Source organism: Muntiacus reevesi, chromosome 20 (assembly GCF_963930625.1).
Source record: "Muntiacus reevesi chromosome 20, mMunRee1.1, whole genome shotgun sequence".
NCBI classification, from domain to species: domain Eukaryota; kingdom Metazoa; phylum Chordata; class Mammalia; order Artiodactyla; family Cervidae; genus Muntiacus; species Muntiacus reevesi.
In genome coordinates this window covers 30,338,756-30,350,819 of record NC_089268.1, presented here as the reverse complement: position 1 = coordinate 30,350,819, position 12,064 = coordinate 30,338,756, and the positions used below count along the sequence as shown (strand labels likewise).

Below are 12,064 nucleotides of genomic sequence, written 5' to 3'. Positions count from 1 at the left end.
ATCTCATCTTCTGATAGTTATCTCTCAAGAAAATTCTTTCTTCTACGGTTAACCTTCATGTGCGTCTCTTTGTAGTCTCGACTTTAATGTCATTTGCTGCAGCTTCTGAACAGCATTGCCAAAATTTATTCTATGGGGCACAGTAATTTCTCTCAGAGTCAGCATTTCAAAGAGAAATTTTAAAAGGTTGATATTGACTTCCCTGGTGGCTCCGTTGGTAAAGAATCTGCCTGTAATGTAGGAGGTGAGGGTTAGATCCCTGGGTCAGGAAGATGCCCTGGAGGAGGAAATGGCAACCCACTCCAGTACTCTTGCCTGGAGAATCCCATGGTCAGAGGAGCCTGACGTGCTTACAGTCCATGGAGTCGTGAGAGGCAGACACAACTCAGCAACTAAACCACTGCCGCCGCCACCACATTGTGACCAGAGGCCAATACATTATCCTTTCTCTAAATTCTTACAGTGTTTTCCTCCTTTTTGTGAACAGGGTGATGGGCATGAACAGTAGCAGTGTCAAAGAAGACTTTGTCCTGGTGGGCTTCTCTGATCAGCCCAACCTAGAAAAGATACTCTTTGTGGTTGTTCTGGTATCGTATCTCCTGACTCTGCTGGGAAATACAGTCATTATTCTGATCTCCTCTACAGACCCTAAACTCAGAACACCCATGTACTTTTTCCTTACTCACCTCTCCCTAGTCGATATCTGCTTTACTACCAGCATTGTCCCCCAGCTGCTGTGGAACCTAAGAGGACCAGCCAAGACCATATCAGCCCTGGGCTGTGCCGTCCAGCTCTACGTCTCTCTGGCTCTGGGCTCCACTGAGTGCATCCTCCTGGCTGTAATGGCTTTCGACCGCTATGCTGCGGTGTGCAAACCTCTCCACTACGCAGCCGTGATGAACCCACGGCTGTGCCAGGCTCTGGCAGGGGGTGCGTGGCTGAGTGGAGTAGGAAACACTCTCACCCAGAGCACTGTCACCCTCTGGCTGCCTCGCTGTGGACACCGGTGGCTCCATCATTTCTTCTGTGAAGTACCCTCAATGATTAAACTTGCTTGTGTGGACATCCACGCCAATGAGGTCCAGCTATTCATTGCTTCATTGGTCTTGCTCCTCTTGCCCTTAGCACTGATACTGATGTCCTATGGACATATAGTCAAGGCAGTTATTAGGATCAAGTCAGTCCAGGCCTGGGGCAAAGCCCTGGGGACATGTGGATCCCACTTGACGGTAGTGTCCCTCTTCTATGGGACCATCACAGCTGTTTACATCCAGCCCAACAGCTCTTATGCCCATACTTATGGAAAATTCATCTCCCTCTTCTACACAGTAGTGACTCCAGCCCTCAATCCTCTCATCTACACACTGAGGAATAAAGATGTGAAAGGAGCACTGGGAAGACTTTTTCACAGAGCCAGAGACCTGGGCTCATAAAAAAATGAAGCTGAGCACATAGAGGTCGATTTTTTGATGGCAAAATGAAGTTGAAGGCCATTTGTACATTCTTTCTCTAAAGAAACACTAACCTATAAGGAACACACGCAATCATCACAGTCTGCATTACTGTCTGTTACTTGGCCTCAGAATTATCTGTCCTCTCAACCTCTTTCCCAGGCTTCTTTTGGACCCTTTGAAACCGCTATCTCCCCACACCCTTTAATTGTCCATTATTCACATAATTTCTGTTTCTTGCCCTCCCTTCCTGCTTTTCTTCAATCTTCCTTCCCTTTTTCCACTGTTCATTCTATGTTTCCAATTGTTCTTTCCTGTATTACCGTTGCCTTCCCTTCCCTCCTTTTTGTTGCTTCCTTCCTTCCCCTCTTTTTAGGCTTTCATTTTTTTCCATTTTTATGAGGTGCTCAACAACCATTTCCCTGGTTGCTTCTACACTGTATATCTTCCCAACAGTATTCTAACAATTCCTGGAAACAACTCTGTCTAAAAGTAATTTCCTGTTTATCACAATAAAGAGCTTTCATTTGCTGTGTGGTGTCCAGTGCAGAGAATAGACTCTAAATGTGTGGATTTTAACTCCACAACTTCCCTTCTGAGCTTGTGCAAGTTTTATTAAAGTTTTTTTGTATCACATTTACTTAGGAGTAAAACATGAATGAACGTCATTATTATGTTTATTAAAAGATCCAAAAGGCAATATAGTGTAAGTTTAAGAGGCTTTTCTTTGTTCATTTTGTAATGCAAGTGCCTGACTTAAGCTATGATTGTGGAGGCATCCACTTCAAATGTTCTTAAAAAGAACCATTGCTAATCACATGAATAGATAAAGAGCCAGGCTGCCCCCAATCCCATACTCTTAGACTCTTTTGTTTCAGAGATCTTGGTTGATTTTAGGTAACTGACAATTTGGGCACTTGTTTTTCACCCCCTGCTCTTTTAATTCCCTCTCTTATGTTTTCATCAATGAAGAGGGAACCCAGAAACCCAAGGCCACCACGTTCAGCCTCATTGAAAGCAGAACCCTAGACCTGCTCTCTCTCTAGCCAAGACCTGACTTGCCAAGTATACTCTTGAAATTGTTAGTAATGAACCTTGTTCTTTTTTCAAGTTTCTCAGTGGTTATTGTTGAGGGCATCTTGCAATCATAATAAGAACCACAAGGGCTAATCCAGCCACAACACTGTTTACCCATAGGCTGAGACCAGCACAAAACAATAAGTAAAACATATGCAAAAACTGATCAATAAATAGCAATTAACATCTTTTCAATCTTCTAATTTTCTGATCATAATATTCCCTCTATTTTAGTCTATATATGCTTACTGCTTACAGTTATGTTCAATTTACATAGTCAGTAATTAGTTACTCATTTATATCTGGATGGAAAAATAACTACCTGAGGAGAGCTATTCTGAGAGGCTGCCTCCCAGGCCTGAAGTCCTCAGAAAGTCTGCCAAATAAAACAGAATTCTAAAGAAAGAAAGAAAAAGAGAAGGAAAGAAAATGAAAAATAATCACCTGAAAATGTGGCAAAAATAAGTTAGTCCATTTTTTTTTTTGTCCTCATAATATGGAAAAAACTTGTTTGTTTTCTCCACTCAAAAAGTGTGACACATTTGCTTTCAATGGTGACAACAGAGTCAAAGCTGTTATTTCCGAAAGGACAAGTATAGCAGGGTGGTAGTAAAGAATATCTGAACTCAGAGATCAGACTCTATGTCCTGTCTCCATCATTTATTTCCCATCTGCATAACTCCAGGTAAATCACTAAGCATTTCTAACCCTCATTTTCTCCATTTCTAAAGTGAAGACAGCCTTAGAAGGCATATAGTAAGAATTTGATCAATGTCAGCTATCATTAAAAATCTTTGTTGATCTCAGTGATAAGCATGGTGTCCGACTGAGTGGCCTTGATAGTAAATATATGTTTTCCAGGCATAAATTTTGTGGGTAGTCGCAACTCACAATTCTACTAGTTTTTCTTTTGAAAAGTAAATGAGTTCTGCTTTTGACACCTAACCAAATATGTTGATAAGTTGTTTCATTCAAACGTGTTTTTTTTTTTCATAGACAGGCCAATAACAATTAGTCTACTGTGATCTAATAATTGTGACTCAATTATAGTTATCTAAGTCTTGCTTTGATTTTGGTGGTTTTCTGTTGCCAGAGCCTAGGGGAAAATGTATTCCTCATGTAAATTCTGAACGAAGATATCTCTATTCCTGGTACACTTCATATTTGCTTATAGTTCACCTCCAAACCTCCAGACTGGATTCATCTACTGTAATAGTAACAGATGAAGTCTTTATTGGCAAAGTTCTCCTGACAAGCTGTATCAGCAGGATCCATTAATCACCTGTATAATCATCCATATTTTTTCTTTTAGTTTTTATAACCATAAGCTGTCTCTTTCTCCCTATTATCCTCACAGTTAACCTTTTTAATTTTCACAGTTACTTAATTTCTCACATTAAACCTAAATCAATAAGAAATTTATACTAAAGAAAATGAACCTGTGATCTCTACTATTTAAGAACTCTCCTTAAGATGAAAACATGGCACTAAGAAATAACAAATCGAGTCATATAAGTTTATCCCTAATTTACTCAATCAGTAATAATTTATGCACCATTGTATTTTTATCACTGTGAAGAATTAGAATATCCTAGCATTATTGAAGAATAATATATAATATTCCTATAAAATATATTTCATGATTTATGAAACAATTAAAAATTAATTGAAGATCATGATAGATGCAAAATAAAACAAAAGGGCAGGCATATAGAATATCTATGTGTTTAAGAAATTCATACTAAAGGATAGATCTATTATAATTGCTTCATAAATCACAAAATTTATTTTATAGGGGATTCCTGAGATTTCCCTGGTAGCTCAGATAGTAAAGAATCTGCCCACAATGCAGGAGACCCAGGTTCAATCCCTGGGTTGGAAAGATCCCCTGAAGGAAATGGCAACCCACTCCACTATTCTTGCCTGGGAAATCCCATGGACAGGGGAGGCTGGTGGGCTACAGTCCATGGGGTCGCAAAGAGTCAGACATGACCGAGCAACTATTACTTTCACTGTTTACTATGTAGTACTTTGAAGGAAGAGATAAAACTGCAAATACGTGTGGAATCAAGAAAGTTGCCTTCCAGGAAAGAATATCCTGAATCTGGTAAGGCTTAGAGGGCATCATTTTTGAAGGATGGAAATCACATCCCTGGCTTCCAATAATATATATGAAGAATAAAAATAATATGGTACCTTACATTTTGTAATTGTATAAAACTTTGCTGAATAAAAAGTTAAGGTGCATTTTTTTAAGCTTAACATATATTTTCTATTATTGTATTCTCATAACCAGCCATCTAAATAGATTTTTTGAAAAATGGTTCTGATTAAACATAGTAAATTTAGCAAAAATATTTATTCCCATTCCTTTCTAAAAATCATAAAAATTGCATTAAATACAAAATTGTATGAATATGTAAGAACAAATCGAACTGGAGCCAAACTATGAGCAGAGGAGAGATCTATAAACATTAGGGAGATGGGAAGTAGGTGCTTGTGTTCTCAGACACTTCAGTCATGTCCAACTCTTCGAGACACCGTGGACTGTAGCCCACCAGGCTCCTCTGTCTATGGGAATTCTCCAAATAAGAACACTGGAGTGGGATGCCTGATTCTCCCCCAGGGATCATCCTGACCCTGAACTTGAGTTTCTTTTTTTATCTTCTGCAATGGCAGGTGGGTTCTTTACCACTAGCGGTGGAAGACAGTAAGTGACTTATAGAGAAAAGTATGACATCTAACTGCTTTTAAAAGATTGGGAGGCAGAAATAAAACACAGCAGCCAACATCCAATGCATCCGGGAATCCTATTATCTTCAACTTCAAAGATATTCAGAATTTCACCACTTCTCTTGCTAAGACCCTGCTCTGAGCCTCCATCGTCTCTCAGCTAGATTACTCTTTCAGTGTCTATTTTTGTAATCACTTCCATGCTTCCAGGGAATTCTAAGCACAACAGATATTCTGAAATTTAAGGTAAATCATTTATCTTCTTATTTCTCTTTTTAAAGCCCAAGATGTCTAAGCACAGGAAAAGCCCGAATTCTTACAGTGGCATCTCCTGACCTCATCTCACAACCCCCTCCTGACTCACTCTACTCAGCCTGTTGGCCTCCATGTTGTTATTAAAATACACCAGGTAAGGCCTTTGCCATTCTCTGGCTGGGAAGCTTTATTCCTGCTTGGCTCCCTTCTTCCCCTCCTTCAAGTATTTAAATCTCACCTTTTCAAGGAGAGATCTCCTGACCGCTCCGTTTAATTCTACCATCTGTCCATCTCATCCACTGGCTGCTTCTCTTCCTACTCTATGGTTTCTTTCACCCAGGGCACTTTTCCTCTTCTGAAATACTCTACAGCACAATTTATTAGGCTTATTTTTTATTATCTTCCTCCTTCCCCTTAAGTTTTAACTTCAAAGAGACAATAATCTTTGCTATTTGCTGATGCATTCTAACTGCATGGAGCAGTACCTGGCACTCTTAAGCAATGAGTGACTATGTTTGAAATTGTTGAAATAATTTAGAAATATTCAAGAAACTGCCAGATAAAAAAATCTAGAAGAGCTGAATGTACTTTCTTGTCGTAACAGAAAATGGAGGTAGAGAGGATGTGGAATATTAGCTGCTGCTGTTTGTTTTTTTTAATCGATGTAGAAATATTTGACTTCATATTATTTACATATATCTTTGAGAAATCATTGAATAAAAAGTCAAGTTTTATGAAAAATAAAGAGATGTATATAAGGGGAATTTGGTTAAGGTAAAATGTTGGTTTATTTACTTTCAAGCTTTTAAAGTGAGTAAAAGTGTTAGTCACTCAGTTGTGTCTAACTCTTTGCAACCTTATGAACTGTAGCCCACCAGGCTCCTCTGTCCACGGGATTCTCCAGGCAAGAATACTGGAGTGGATTGCCAGTCCCTTCTCCAAGGCATCTTCCTGATCCAGGGATTGAACCCAGGTCTCCTGCCTTGCAGGCTTTAAGCACATTTTTTTCACAGCTGTCAACACATTCTCTTTATATCCATCAGGAAACCTCCCATAAAGGACACCATAGGTGTGTAGAGTTGTTTTGTCATGATTATTGTTAAAAGTTTAAAAAATGTGAAAAACCTTAGACAAGAAATACACATAGTAAGACTATTCATGGGAGAAATAAATTTCTCCTCCACTCCTAACTCCATGATGGCACTCTGCTCTTCCTGGTATCCTCTGTATACAAAGTAGCACACTTAGGGTATGTGCAAGTGTGTTTTTATATGTCCATTTATTTATACATGTATGTTGATTGATAAATAAATAGCATCTTGTGTTATCAATACCCTTCTGTAACTTTTTCTCTCAAATATATATACCTTAGAGACCATTCTAATTCTGTAGCCATAGATTTGCCTTGTTAATTTTAATAAATACATAATATTACTTTGTAAAGACATATTTAACAACTCCAGAGCTGGTAGTCACTTATGATGTTTGTAGCCTTTTGCTAATGCAAACAATGCTGCAGTAAAGTCTTTGCACATCCGTCTCTGCATGCCAATGTGAGAATATCTGTCTGAGTGAATTCTGGAAATGGAAATGCTGTGTCAGTAAATGTACATTTTTGCACATAGTATATAGTCTTAAAATGCTCTAAAGAAAAAGCTAAAGCAAAATGACTTTTCAACATGATATAATCTGCTCTGTGCAATTTGATAAGCAAAAATTTTTACCCATTTAATATAATTTGCATTTTTGCATGTACAAGAGTAAACCATTTTATCATATATTTGAAAGTCAAGCAAAAGCCTATGTCCTGTACTTTTGCTGTTGTTTCAGTTGGATGGTTTTTTTCCATACTGAATTTTTTTTTAAATAATTGACATGTATATGTTGAGTTTAGCCTTTTTAGTCTTTCACATGGGACTTCCCTAGTGGCTCAGACACTAAAGAATCTGCCTGCTGTGAGGGAGATCTGGATTCATGCCTAGGTTGGGAAGATTCCCTGGAGAAGGGAATGGCTACCCACTCCAGTATTCTTGCTTGGAGAATTCTATGGACAGAGAAGATGCTTCACAAATGTTTTTGGAAGTTTATCACATCTTTTGTTTCATTTTTTTGTATCTTATTTTTCTTTACAGAAATTTTTATATAACAAATGCTTTAATCATTTTAAGCCCTGAGTTTTAGTGATTTTTTGAGTTATTGTAGATCTTTTGCATGCTATTATCTTGTTTCTACACTTAAAGTTTTTATTGTTTTGGAGTTAATTTGAAGGTAGGAATTTATGATCTTTTTTTAAAGATTTTAATCAGTTGGCACGATTACATTCTATTGAAAAATTCTCTTGATGACATGAAATTATAATAATACAATTCTACCCTTATTGTAAAGTAAACCTTCATGCACATTTGAGTTTATTTCTGAAGCCTGATATAAATTCCTTTCAAAAAATTAGTTTCATATCATAATCTGACACCAAGTAAGTCAGGAGTTGAATAATCAGAATTTTTATGATAACGAAGTACAAAGTCTGGCTTTTGGAGTTATTTGTCCAAAATTACAGATTTAATATTTATAAACAATCATAGCAGCTTCATGTCCATTACTTTTTCTACTACATATGTATTGTGAAAGAAAAAAAAAAGGCTAATACAGCAGAGACACTGGGTAAAAACATGTTGAATTTTAATTTTGACATTCAAACTGGGGAATCTGGATTAGTATTGCTCAGTAACTTGGAGAAAGAAAAACTAGATCGAATTTAGAAGCACTAGTTTTATTCCTGGTTGAGAGTCCCTTGGACTGCAAGGATATCACACCAGTCAACCCTAAAGGAAATTAGTCCTGAATATTCATCGAAAGAACTGATGCTGAAGCTGAATCTCCAACACTTTGGCCACCTGATGCAAACAACTGACTCACTGGAAATGATCCTGATGTTGGGAAAGATTGAAGGCAGGAGAAGGGGACGACAGCGGATGGGATAGTTGGATAGTATTACTGGCTTGATGGACAGGAGTTTGAGCAAGCTCCAGGAGTTGGTGATGGACAGGGAAGCCTGCTGTGCTGCAGCCCATGGGGTCACAAAGAGTTGGACATGAATGGGTGACTGAGCAGATTCTGATTCTACTTGGCTGTATATTTTGGGCAAGTTGTTTTATTTTTCTGAGTTTTAGAATTATCATTAGCTAAACCTGAATTATCAAAATGTATACCCCTAATTTATACAGTGACTATGACTACCAAATAAATATACATCTTATGTTTATTAAATAGTTTTTGTAATAAAAACAAATATAGAGTGAGAATGAGGAACCACTATGGTGGTGAAACATGAAAAGAATCATAATTTAGAAAGATTTTGCAACTATACTGAGTTGTCCTATTTTTCTCAGAATAGTAAGCATATGTATAGTTTTACCTATTTAATATTGCTTATTATTAATGTAGTTATTAATATATTGACATGCATTAATGTATTAATATACCATATAAAATATAAATTATTCTATAATATATAAAATTATATATAATATCTATATACCATATACTCTATATTAATGTAATTATCCATATGTATTAATATAATCATTCATATAAAATGATATCAACAATCACTAAATCTTATTGGAATTTATTTGGTTTCCTCTTAGATGACTCTCCATACTGATATGCCCAATGTTTGTGTTTCATTAGAAACATTTTCCTGGTTGTCTTTGAGGCTGTCTCACCTTTAGTCCCTCTGGTTTTTTTCTCCTGGACATGCTGGCATCATAAATGTTAATTATGCTGAATCTCAGAGGTTTAAATGGAAGGATGAGCCAAGATAGGAACAGCATGACAACTCCTGGGAGAGCTTCCTGTGGATCTATGAATTCTATGAATAGCCTTAATTTGGAGTTGGCTTCTTGAAGTTGACCATTCAGTAGGTCAGAGCCTGGCTGAAACTCTGCAGAACTGAGAAGAAATGTAAACAGAAAACCAAGGTCTGGGTATTATGGTATTATGTTTTAGCCACAGGTCAGTCTCCCATAACTCCCCCACTCTGTCATGCACTGAACAACTGATGAATTACAACTCATCATCAAGTAAGTGCAGAAGGAATTTGGGGAGGTAAGGATAATAAAAAATCAAAAGTCACCTTGCTTTGCCATTGGTTGCTTTAAAAGATAGAGTAAAGGGACCATTCAGTAGTGGAACGCTAAGTAATTTTCTTTTAAATTTAAAGGGTTGATTCCACAGATGCATATATTTTTGTTTGAGAGGAGAACAATGAAATTAGGAAAAGTGTACAGACCTAGGTTTCAAAATCCTATTTTATTCAAATTTTTGCTTCTGAATTTTCTAGGTTTATATACTTGGGTAAGTCCTGTAACTTCTTGCTGCCCGAGTTTCTTCTCCTCTATTGTTAAAAAGAATCCTTTTTACTTTAGAAGGTTATTATGAGAACAAAACAAACATACATGTGAGGAAGATTGCTATATGAGTATGAAAGCAAAAAAAAAAAAAAAAATATATATATATATATATACGGTTGCATATATGTTTATGGGAAATCTGATATATTCTGGTATTTCTAAATCCTAGGTATACATTATTTTATTATGAGGAAAGCTATGGGAAAATATAAATTTACTATTAGTGTTAGGTACCTCTGAGACTTTATATTTTCATTTAAATATTTTTAGGTGTGCCTTTTTTTTAATCACTTCTCTAGGTTAAAACTGCTATTTGTATTACAAAGTTTGTGAACAGCAAGATATTGATTTTGTGTAGATAGCAATTAAGCTCTGAAGGTCCTACTATTCAAACAAATCAAAGACTGTTTAAATCTCTGACAATTTAGAATAAAGGAATCTGATAGGCTGAGAACATGGCATTGAGATCACAGCAAAGATCTTCAGACAATATCTAAAGTAAATCAGAGGTGAAATGAATACTTAAATATTGTTTTTATTTTGTCAAAACATATTATATTTGAGTCATGCTTATGAAGTTGTTAAAGAGTATATCATGATGCAAACATCTATAAAAATGGCCCATGTTTCCTTAAGCCATGTTTTAAGATACTTCTTTCTTGCTGCCCTTTCATTCCTTTGCAGGTCCTATTTGCTGGAGAAGCACAGATTCTTCTGTCTTCCCAGCTCCATTTTCTCATCCTCTGGGGGGTTCATCAGCGTTTCCTTTAACTTCCTATTTAGACAAATTAAGCTCTACTAATCCCATAATTTTTCACACACAACCAGAAAGGCAAAAACTCCCCACAGCCCTTTCCAGGCAAATAAAAAACTACTGGATTTGGATCACCCCTGTAATCTTTGCATCCTAATTTTTTCTGTTTCTCTCTCCTGTTGCATATTCAGAAGACACATTTAACTGATCATCTGCAATGTGCTAGACAAAAGAGTACGTTCTTTCTGTCTGTGTATATCTTTTCTCTCTCATTCCCATTTTTCTTTCTTTTTTCTAAATAGTTCTATCAATTCTATTTTTTTTTTTTTTTTTTGTCCTTGCCACATAGCATGAGAGATCTTAGCTCCCTGACCAGGGATCCAACCCGTAAACCACTGGACCACCAGGAAATTCCTTCTTTCCCTATTTTCTTTCTTTATTTTCCCCCCTCTTTACTTATCTGTTGCTATCATTTTATCATCACCTATTTTATCACTATGTTTCCCTGACCAGGAATCCAACCTGTTAACCACTGGACCACCAGGAAATTCCCTCTTGCCCTATTTTCTTTCTTTATTTTTCCCCCTCTTTACTTATCTGTTGCCATCATTTTATCATCACTTATTTTATCACTATGTTTCTATATACCTTCAATGTTTAGGAATACTTTCATGTATTCTGAAAACCAATAAAACATACTACATATTTTCCTTTTAAAATTTTTACTCTTCCTGAAGTAAGTATGTGATTTGATTTTATTCATAACAGTCCAAGCTTATCTCAGAAACTTAAAGACATGCTGGATCCATTTAGAGGGATATAAGAGAAAATAATAAAGATCGGGAAAATAGCATGGCCATAATCTGTGAATGGTAGGAGAAAATTTTCAGCTTTCTTTAGATTTAAAAATAGTGTCTGAGTGCAGGTAACTACATAATGAGATCCTGAGTGTTTATTTAGCAAGAAAGCAATTCAGATAGGGTGAATTCTACAATTGTATCTTTTATGATTCTAATTGGAAATACTCATGTGCTCATTGAGGCGGATCCTTCTATAAAGTAACCCTGCAACAGGTGAGTGATTTTTCTTTGATCAAAATAGATGAGGCAAAATTTGGTTCAGAAATTATGTATAAAGATAAAAATGTTTCTCAATGTTGAATCAGGATCCTATGTTTTATTGCTCTAATTCTCTAATCAACTGGCAATGATATCTGTGCCATTTCTTTGCAAATAAAATATAATGCCAAGCATAATCATATTTCCAAGACTCTATTCCTAAAGTCCCACTATCATATGATCAGAAATGGGAGAAGAAAAGATATTGGATAAGACCAGTTTTAAATGAAGAGTGTTAATCTATATATAAGGACAGGATTTATA

The 12,064-nt window shown here is 36.4% G+C and overlaps 1 protein-coding gene across 1 annotated transcript; it reads left to right on the top strand.

Annotated features, from left to right (window-relative positions):
- The first annotated feature begins 491 nt into the window (after window positions 1-491).
- On the top strand, window positions 492-1,433 carry LOC136151213 (olfactory receptor 2G3-like). Its single transcript, XM_065912160.1, has one exon. The coding sequence runs from the start codon at window positions 492-494 to the stop codon at window positions 1,431-1,433; it is 942 nt and encodes a 313-aa protein (XP_065768232.1).
- The last annotated feature ends 10,631 nt before the right edge of the window (window positions 1,434-12,064 follow it).